This window comes from Kogia breviceps, chromosome 7 (genome assembly GCF_026419965.1).
Source record: "Kogia breviceps isolate mKogBre1 chromosome 7, mKogBre1 haplotype 1, whole genome shotgun sequence".
Classification (NCBI taxonomy): Eukaryota; Metazoa; Chordata; class Mammalia; order Artiodactyla; family Physeteridae; genus Kogia; species Kogia breviceps.
Window position 1 is genome coordinate 79480442 of NC_081316.1, and position 11209 is coordinate 79491650.

Below are 11209 nucleotides of genomic sequence, written 5' to 3' on the forward strand. Positions count from 1 at the left end.
ATGAGAATGACTTTATATTATGTCAGCAGTCATTCTATTTCATTCTGCCCTGAAGCTCACCCTAACCAGAACCGCAGGGCATGAGGTTTCACTGAGTCCTCAAGCCCAGAGAAAGCCCTCTTAACTCTTCAGGCTCTATAGTTTTCTAAATGAAATGCTCTGACCAAGGTAAGGGCTGAGTCCCTAAAGACCCCCAAGCAATGGGGTCATCTGGAGCTGGAGACCTCACTTCATACCAGTGACTGTATAGTAGGATTGGATTTAGTAAGTTAAATCTACATGCACCAGAAGTAACAACCACACTAGAAATACATGTGTTTATTTGTTGTCAAAACTTTTTATGTTTCAGAAGCTGCAAAGATTTTCACAACAGTTTTTTTTTTTGAGTTATTTTATTGGTAAGGATACCAAAGCTCAAAGAGCTCTAAGTGACATTCTCACGTACATCTTCCAGTCAAGGCCAGAGCCTGAATTTAAACCTGTATCTCATGACTCATTGTGCATTTCTCTTCCCACTATATCCTGCTTGGTTTTCATGACATTCATCATTTTTATAGTCATGAACTTCAGCTTCTGACATGTGAATGAAGAGAATCCCCATAAGAAAAGTATTTAAGGTAGTTACTGAGGCCACTTTTTCAAACCTTTTTCTCACCTTAGGAATTTTGTAGTATCAGTGGGGTTTAAATATGAGAATTTTTTGTTGTACTTTTCCTGTGGCAAAAAATAGAGTGTTTATTTTGGAATCTTTGAGCTCTGCCTTCTAATGTGGTGTACATTATGACTAATGAGGAAAATGTAGTAGAGGATTACACGTAGAGGATTTTAACAGAAATATTCCAGGGTTTACTTCTGTTTTGATCTTATCATTCCACTGAATGATCGTGGAAGATCCTCTTGGGGTTAAATATCAATAGCTTTTAGGGTTAAGCATCCTAAGTGCCCGCTCTCTTATTTGCTTTGTTCTGACCCCATAGATTACAGGGTTAAGGGCAGGGGGAAAAACCACATATAGATTGGCCAGAAGTATGTGGATATAATGAGGGATGTTGTGGCCAAAGCAGTGTGTCATGAAGGAGAAGAGTGCTGGCAGGTAGAAGGTCAACATTAAGCAGACATGGGAGCCAAATGTCCTGAGTGCCTTGAGGCGGGCATCCAAGGACAGGAGGTAGAAGACTGCTCTGAGGATTTGGACATAGGAAAATCCAATCACAGAAAAGGTCAATATATCCCATGGAAAAAGCAATCAAGCCATAGATAACACTGACCTTAATACTGGCACAAGCCAACTTTGCCAAACCCAGGGGTTCACCATAGGTGTGGGGGATGATCTGGACATCACAGAAAGGAAGGCTCAGGATAAGTACTCTAAAAGGAGTCACAAACACCAAAATCCGGACTATGATGCCTATGCCCAGTTTGGCTATCACCGTATTGGTGAGGATCATGCTGTATCTCAGGAGGTTGCAGATGGCAATGTATCGGTCTATGGCCATGACAGTCAGCACCGCAGACTCCAGGCCAGTGTGTATATATGGATTGTGTACATCTGTGTGATGCAAGCACCAAACACGATCTCCCTGAGATTGAACCAGAAAACACCCAGCATCTTGGGGATGGTGGCTGTAGATGGGCCAAGGTCAGTGCAGGCCAACATGGCCAGGAAGTTAAACATAGGCTGGTGGAGGCTGCATTCAGTCTGGATCACAAACAGGATGGTGACATTTCCCACTAGGGTTATTAGATACACTGCAAAGAAGGGGGAGCCAATCCAGATGTTCACATTTTCCAGCCCTGGAATCGCTACCAGAAGGAAGGAACTGTATATTGTTGGGGCGCAGCATATCTGTGGGAATTGGTTATAGACACATTTTTTGCAGGAGTTTTCTTGCTTCCAGCGAGAGACCAAAACCTCTTTCAGAGCATGTTGCCTAGTTTCTGGAGGAATAGAAAATCAATTCTTTAATTCCATAATACAGCAGAGGAGACATAGAGAGTGAATATGAGGCAGAGTTAAAAAGACACTCTCACTTCAAAGTATTTGCCTCACCTACATAGAAAACCATGTAGAAAACTTCCAAAAACAGCAATTCTGCACTTCACTTCTTATGCCTTTTTTCCCTTCAGTCTCTAAGGAAGAATCTACATATGGCTATAAAATAACAAATATTTATTAATTATATCTGTTAATCATGATGTAAAGCCTAAACAAGATAGTGTGTGTGTGTGTGAGTGTGTGTGTGTGTGTGTAAAATCACAGGACTTAGATTGAGGTGGCTGGTTTAGGGGAATGATACATTCTTGCAAAATAGTCCTGAAAATTAAGAAGATGGTATGTTGATGAATAAACAACAAGTTTCTACTGTATAGCACAGAGAACTATATTTAATATCCTGTGATAAACCATAATGGAAAAGAGTATGAAAAAGAATATATATATGTGTAACTGAATCACTTTGCTGTACAGCAGAAATTAACACAACATTGTGAATCAACTACATGTCAATAAAATTTTAAGAAAAAGAACAAGGAATTGCTAAGTGAAAAAAAAAAAAAAGAAGATGGTGCATGGGAGGGAACCCAGTAAAGGTGGTGGATTGAAGAGCTGGTGTTGGGATCTGAGCTAAGGAATGGAATTAAGAAATTTTGACATATTGGGAGACTATTCTATAATTCCAGCAAAACAATAGTCTCTCTCAGAACTACAAGGTCTTATTACTTTTCCCTTCTAGCACCCATCACCAAAATATTTCTGAGCTCAGATTTAATGACATACTATCCAGAGAGCCTTCCCCAGTTGGCTTATTTCATGATTATTTATTCTTTTTTTTTTTAAAGTAGATTTTGGGGGTGGGAGTTTCTTAAGTTATTTACTTATTTTTGGCTGTGTTGGGTCTTCATTTCTGTGCGAGGGCTTTCTCTAGCTGTGGCGAGCAGGGGTTGCTCTTCATCGAGGTGCGCGGGCCTCTCACTCTCGCGGGATCTCTTGTTGCGGAGCACAGGCTCCAGACGCGCAGGCTCAGTAGTTGTGGCTCACGGGCCTAGATGCTCCGCGGCATGTGGGATCCTCCCAGACCAGGGCTCAAACCCGTGTCCCCTGCATTGGCAGGCAGATTCTCAACCACTGCACCACCAGGTAAGCCCTATTTATTCTTTTCATTATTTTCCAGAGGTCTGTTTATCTTGCTGTTACGTTAGTTATCATTGGTTATCAGTGATTCTTAAAGTGTAGTCCCTGGGCCATGGGTATCAGCGTTATCTGGTAATTTGTTATAAATGCTAATTATTGGACACTACCCCAGACTCACTAACTCAGAATCTCTGGGGCTGGGACATAGTAAAATATGCTATTGAACCCTTCACTTGATTCTGATGCTTATTCGAGCTTAAAAAAACGCTGCTAAATTTTTCCACTAGGGTATAATCTCTTGGAGGTCAAAATCAGTGTCAGATTTATCTCCATGGTATACTTTATATAGTGATAGGCAGTGATCAGCAATAATTAGCAAATGAAAGTTAAAAGTTTACTGGAAACAATCTTGCCAGTTATTGTATACAACGTCCTAGATAAATACAAACTGGGTTATAGAATAGCGTGCAGGATTTGATTTTGGAGGAGATCTCTGAGGAATTATACTTGTAAAAAACTAGTAATGTATGATTGGGTCAAAGGAGAAGCTGACTCACCATGAGGCTGCGTCTGGAGCCTCCATAATACTATGGGAAGCTCCTGTGCTGGAATGGCCCTTCTGTGTTATCCCATAATGAGGCAAGGAAGCCAGTTATTTGTACTCCCATGGTATGCTGTCATTGGTGGAGGATTACTCTGTGTGATAGGACAAAACTTTGGATAAGGTAGTTCCTTGGGTCTGAGGACAATTCCAGGGGCGGTGCAGATGTGAGCTCCCAGTATCTGATATTCCCAGCAGGTGGGAGATAGGTACATGTGGCGAGCATTGCCCTCTGAGGAAGGCGCCATTAAGACCCTCATAAGCCTCAGGGCCCGATTGTACTCTCCTTGGTATGCATCCTGGACTTTATGGTATGAACGTAAAAAAGGAGATGGCCTTTGGCCAAATCGCTCCAGGGACCTGCTCAGTTACTGGGAGTCCCTGGTTGTTCCCTAAAGCTAGGAAAAGCAACCCTGGAGGGGAAATTGGTGCTTTTGAGGGAGAAGCCGAGAAGCCAATCAACCAGCTGATGCCGATAAGGCGTGACTAAGCCGAGAAGCCAATCAACCAGCTGATGCCGATAAGGCGTGACTAAGCTGAGAAGCCAATCAACCAGCTGATGCCGATAAGGCGTGACTAAGCAAATTCCCTGCTTTAGGGGGATATAGATGGCTATGCTTTGTTATTAAACTTGCCTTGCAACCATCAGTTGCTTGTGCCCTTCTGATCCTATACCTTGGTACGTTCAGTTCCCTACCCCCTCTCGTCGATTGTTGCTGCACTTTGAGGACCCGCCGCGGCTGGTGGCAGGTACATAGGTCCTGAAAAGCAGATCTGGGAGGTGTGTCACAGGGTATACTACAGATGGCATTGTGTGTCTACTCTCTCAGCGGTGTCTTCTCCTTCAGTCTTGGGAAACTTACTCTCTTCTTACTCATTTGTCTGCATTTAAACCTCACACCTTACTTTGTCTTCTTTCTCTACCAGCAAATGTTTTCTTGTGTCAGAGGCAAAGCTTTAATTTGCTCCTAGATATGGCTTGGAATAAAATTCATGTTTACTTTTAGTTAAACACAAAATTCTTCTTAGATATAATCCCCACTCCCAAGGCACACACACACATGCAGTCATGCACAGACACACACAAGGCAAGGCAAGTTCATTCCAAGCAACTTGCCTTAGAATGCATGCTCTGTTTTTGCTTTTTCTGGACTTGAGACTGAATCTCATGCAGTCCTCACTACTCCATCTTTCCTGTCATCTGGAGACCAGAAATAACTAAAGATTTTTGCATGTGGCATGCAAACTGGAGAATACAAAATCCCTCATTTATTAACATCCTTTTTATCTTCATAAAATGTTCTTGTCTCTCAGCTTTTAAACCATTTCTCCTTTCTGTTTTCCTTCTAGCTCTCAGAATACACCTTGAACTTTGTTTACTTCTTGGCTCTTTTCATCTTTCCCTTAAGTAGTGTTTTGTCCTTGACCACGGTCTCTACTCACCCAGTATGTCTCACAAGGGTGATTCCACTCAGTTCCCTGACTGTGAGTGCCACGGTTTTTCCCTTGTGATTCTAAGAAATGTGTTTCTAGAAGACTTCTTCCCCACATCTCTACATTCCCTCTTGTTTCAGATCCAAACATTCATCAATTTCTATTTATTCTCTATTTAAACACACAAATATAATTGGATAAACTCTAGGTGCTTAGTATTAATGTTCAAGGTACTAGGTGGGCAAAATCAAATCCAGGTCCTGTTCTCATGAACCACATAGTCTAGTGAGGGAGACCAGCATTAATCAAATCACTTAAATAAATGTAAAGTAACAATTGGACTACTAGGAAGTCACTGTACACTCCGAGCTTAGTGAACCCAGTCAGGGTTCACGGGGAATGCTTTCCTGAGGAGGTGTCAACTAAACTAATAGCTGAAGGATAAGAATCTGCTAATAACTAGAAAGGAAAATGAGCAGAGAAAAAATATGTCTAATTAATAGGAATGAAAAGTGCAAAGGCTGAGTGATGGAAAATTGCATGGTAAATATGAGGGAGTGAAAGGCCTAGGGCTTAGAAAGCAAGCACAGGGTAGATGAGATGAGACAAAGGTAGGAAGAGGTTATGTAAACCCTTGTGGCTAATTTTAAGAAGTTTATCTTTATCCAAGAAACAAAGGGAAGAAACAGTAGGATTTTAAGCTGCAGTATAACACGATCCAATTTGCATTTCAAAAATATCACTCTGAGGAATCTAAAAAGAAATGATACAAATGAACTTATTTACAAAACAGAAACAGACTCACAGATTTAGAGAATGAATTTATGGTTACGGGGGTGGGGGAAGGGAGGGGAGGAGAAATAGATTGGGAGTTTGGGATTGACACGTACACACTGTTATATTTAAAATAGATAACCAACAAGGACCTACCGTAAAATAAATAAATAAATAAATTTAAAAGTTATCACTCTGGTTGCACTGTCAAAAATGTATTAAAGGCAGTAAGTGCCTTTGTAGTCAGATCAGTTAGAAAGTATCACAGACATCCAGGTTGAAGGTGATGTTATCTTGTACCATGCTGTTAGTGCTGGAGATTGATTGGAGCAGGTAAACTTTATAGCTGTTTAATAGGGTTAGTTATTAGAATAGCTGAGAAAGTATGATCAACATTATTAGTCATTGGGGAAATGAAAATCAAAACTGCAATGAGATACTGATTCTCACTCACTAGAACAGCTAAAGTTCAAAAGATCAAAAAACCATCAAATATTGGTGAGAATGTGGAGCAATTGGGATTCTCATACTTGTCGATAGGAGTACAAAATCATAAAGCCACTTTGGAAAAGCGTTGGTAATTTTCTTCAAAATTTCCAAGTTGGTGCCTGGAAAATGGAAGTGTCTGCAAGCATCTGGAATTTTCCAAGTTTTTTTAATATCAACGCTCTGACTAAATGTTATGAATTATGGATTGATCCACCAAATGAGTGGCTCAATACTAGAACAGATTTGAGAGATATTGTATCTGGATTAAATGTCATGAAAGTTTACTTCTTTAAATTAAACTGAGTTATGTCTACTCTCAAGGTGCTGGTGAATAATATAGAAAGAAACAACAGTAATATTCCATGAGCTAGACTGGTTTCTGTATTCTGTGCAGTACCCTGTGATGCATAAAGGGTTCCCATAGAGAAGGAACATCTGGGAAGGTAAGGGAGGCTTATGGGAAATGGTATTGTCTTGGAACATTTAATCTAATAGAATTTAATTAAATCTGGAGTTATTTTTTCTCTTGTCACCATTTCCCTAACTATTTTCATGTTTTGCATATTTTTTCTTCTTATCAGACCATATATATTTGTTATTAAATCTGTATATAAATGCATTTAGTATTCAGACACTAGCAAATTCAGTCCTTGTGTAAAACAAACATAAGCATCTGTGCACACATACACACAGAATCGTACACAAATCGATTGCCCAATTGCATACACATTATTCCCAGAACACTGGGATCCTGCTCAGGTCCAGGACACAGATCACAGATTACCTTGACACAGATCACAGAAGTGAAATGGGAAGTTAGAAATTGGGTTCACAGAGGCTGAATGTAAAAATGTATGCAGGAGCTGACCTCTCTCTGTATGTGGTGCCTGGGCAAATATTTTTTCTGGGGTCCCTGAATATACAAAACGATTTGACTAAAAAAAGTATGATAAACACTATGTGATATATAATAATTTATCAATGAAGATTAAAGATAATGAGTAGAGAAGAATTAATTATATATTTGGTTATTGTCCAATCCCTGCACATAAAGATTCCTAGTAGTTTCCAGGTACTTTCTTCTTTCTGTTCAGCTCCATGAGCTATCTACTTGTTTTTTAATTGTGAAAACAGGCCATTTCTGACCATTTCATTTCTCCCGCTACAGAAAGAAGGTACTATACATGGTTATTATTTACAATGCCATGGCTGTTCAGAAAGATATAGATTGTCTTCCTTCTAGCATTTTCAAGTTGCATTTGTTTAATGCTGATTGCATCATTAGTAGGATGCTGCATCCTCCATTATACTATCCATGAATAATAGCTTCCAATGACTCTCTCAAAGGTTCCTTCTGTGCTTCATTGATGGTGACTACAAATGCCAGGCTTAACCAGATCCTTCAGGAAAATGTGAACAATTATCTTTTTACTGCTTAAATTAAATTTATTGTTTTAGACCTTATAACATTAATGTAGAAAAACACATCTTTTGCCATCTAAAATATTTACTCCCTAATGACTGCATGTCTAGAAGATGATCTTTTTCAGTTCTTACTGCATTGCTTCCTTTCACACAGTGTCACCAGCTTGAAGTATAGGTGAGGCATCTGTGGGCAGAGTGAGAAGAACATTCTCCCTCATGTAAGGAATACCCGTATCTCGTCTGGCATTATTTAACGTTGACTCAGGATGGCATGTCATCATATCAATTGGATATAAAGAAGGACATAGACTGAAAATACTTGGTGGCATTGCAGAGCCATGGTCACAAATCCTTTGTAGTAGGTAGATGCAACCACTTCAGGAGGAATAGCTGACAGGTAGTATGGAGGCTGTGGAGGAGGTGGGATGGTCACTCTGAGTACCAGTGCTATGGTGAGGAAGGCAGTAAGGTGAAGGAGGTCTGCTGCTCCCATTGCTACCTTTGGGTGCTGTAGCTGGGGGGCAGTATGAGAGTGTAAATGTAGATGGTTGAGAGTCAGTGAACAGCTTTAACACATAGCTCAAGGCCAAGGTTTAGGAATGGACTACTGGTAGACCAGAGCCCTGAACTTATCCTATGTCTGTCATGGGTGGTAAGTAAGAGTCACCTCCAGTCAGCATGTCAGAACTCTTCTGGTGGCTTCATTTCATGGATTCCATGGAAGAAATTCTATGCTGTCCAGAAAGACTTATCTGCTCACCAAGCCACTCTTCTGAAACCAGGTTCCAGCTGTGAGATACGAAGACAATCCTATAGACATGGGTCACGGAGCTCCTTAGGGCAAATGGCTGACTCCATAAGGTAGTGGGTGTTGGAAAAAGAGAATCTTAGAATTAATGATTAGGTCCATGTGTGTTTGGTCCAAGTTTGGGGCACTCTGCACAGACAACATTGCTATCCCCAGCTGGCCCCAAGCACCAAAAGTGGACTTTGAAAATTTTGAGGAAGCTACTCCAAAGCACAGAGTTCCCCTGAGAAGGGAGCTTAGGGCAGGACTCTGCTCAGCCAGGTCCAAGCATGGCACTGCAGTTTGATTGTGAACCATTTCAGGGCCAGCATTACTGTGCACTTCAATCCACATTGTGTACACTATTACTTTTACGTTCTGGTTTTCCCAATATCATAAGTAGATTTAACCAGAAAGTTGCTTTATATGTGTCACAGACCACTTAAATATCATTGACAGTAGAGAGAAAACATTGTCTTTATTTAGTCTGCTAATATGTGGAACAGATATGGACTACCAGGGAGCTGGTTAGTCTTCACCACTTGGAATTTATGGACCATACTGATGAGTACTATACCATTTCAGTCACTCTTTGCTATATTCTGCTTGCACCTGCAGTCAGAGTTTCTGTAGTCTCCTTTTTCTCATTACCAACACCAATCCTAGGCTACTTGCTCTGTTTCCCCCTTTCCTAGCTATCTCCACCACCTGGAACTAATGGTGGATCTTCACTTATAAACATGAAGTATTTTCCATCCAAATGTCTTACAAGAGTTAAGAGTTTGTGGTCAAAAGGGTTTATCTGAGTGGTCTTTTCTTGTTACATCAAAATGATGTTAAATACAGATATGTTTTATGCACAAAGTTCCTGCCTTTCTTTGAACCTTGGTTTTCTTATTTGTAAAATACAGAGGATAGATTAGATCTTTCCATCTTTAAAATTCTAGGTTCCCATAAAATGTTAAGGGCATGAGGCAGAGGCCTAAACAAAACAAAACAAGTTATAACTCATGCAGACAGACCTAAGGAAATTCCACAAGGTGTTGTAGGATGCAAGAATTGTACTTAGCCAGTGTTAAATTTCAGAGCAAGAGGTGCCAGATTTACAAATATTGCTGCTTTCTTTGTCTTATTGACTATATCTGTCCCAATTTCCTGATATCTAACTCTGAGGTGCTTTGAATATTTTGCCTATCTTCATCCAACCTAAAGAGTGGTTCTAAAACTTAGGATATGATGGAGACTTCTCCTGATTTCTACTCGAGTGTCCTGGTCATTCACAAATTTCAATTCAGTGCTGCTTTCACCTAGTTTAACCAAACCACATTCTCCAGCTATATCTAGAGTTTGGAAGTGAGACTATATACATGAAATCTACAGGATTAACAAATTATAGTGAGATCATTCTGAACTTGATACCTAGACTGGTCTTATTCTTAAACTGTAGAATGATCCTGATTCCTTTGTAAGTTTTCTGCAGTCCTGTATATCTGAAGGTAAATGGAGTAGCAAATAAGAAAAATTTTAAGTTGAACTCAGTTGGAATTAGACACAGGACACACAATTATTCACATCTAAATTATTCACATCTAAAATGACTTTGCTTCAAGGGGGAAAACACTCCATCTTTTAATGGGGAACAGTCATTAGATGTCTTGAAGCAAGTAGTTTACAACAATTATTCTAGTTTAGAATGATTACCTGTGGAAGTTTAATTGAAATAGTACTTGACTGAAGAGTCTGGTGCTAAAAGATTAGTCATACTCCAGAAGTAGAATGGATCTGAATGTAATAAAGTCACAAAACAATTAAACTGATATTTATTAAGTATTGTTTTATACCAGAGATTGTACGTTGCATATGGCAAGGTATATAGTCTGTATGTAGGGAGTAGACATCCCCTCTAGGAAGTGGATGTTATCTCTGTTTCACACCTAAGGAAAGTGAGACTCAGGGAATATGAATCACCTGTCAAATTTCACAACCAATAATTGATAGAAATGATTTTGAAATCTTCTGACTTCACCACCTACAGTTTGCTTACTGTGAAGGGGGTCATGAAAACTTTAAGGGGTGACATAGACTGGGTTTCTGTGGCTGAGATGAGGCACCCGTGATGCTCCCACCTTAGGGGGCTAAACTTAGAAATAACTGAAATTGGAAAAAGAAAGAATTTATTGCTGGAGGGCAGGGGGTTGCAGTACTTGGTATTTGGAAGATTCTTCTGCTGATAGAAATTAACATGTAATTTCATCAGTTACTTCCTCCTATATACTTCTCTTCATTCATTAGCTTAATCATTCAACAAGCATATTTTGAACAGTGACTGTATTCCGGGCATCGTGCCATGTGTCTGAGTCCTAACTGGATTGATGATTTGGGAGAATAGTGGGTATGTAAGCAGATGGATTTAGTAAAATGTTCTAGGTGTAATGGGCCCAGAGGGTACCTTCTGAGAAGACAGCCACGGCAATACACTTTTCATCAGAATGAAGAAATGGAGCCAAATAATAAGTACCCTCTTCCTGGGGTTTCTGAGGATATTTAAGGGGCACCTTAAAATGTCTAG

General features: G+C 39.9%; 1 protein-coding gene across 1 annotated transcript; it reads right to left on the minus strand.

Moving 5' to 3' along the window:
• Nucleotides 1–866: 866 nt before the first annotated feature.
• LOC131760336 (olfactory receptor 52E5-like) lies at nucleotides 867–8346 on the minus strand. Its single transcript, XM_059070258.1, is given in 5 exon segments — nucleotides 867–913; nucleotides 916–1216; nucleotides 1218–1526; nucleotides 1529–1846; nucleotides 8173–8346. Coding segments are annotated over 5 exon segments (1149 nt in total).
• Nucleotides 8347–11209: the final 2863 nt, after the last annotated feature.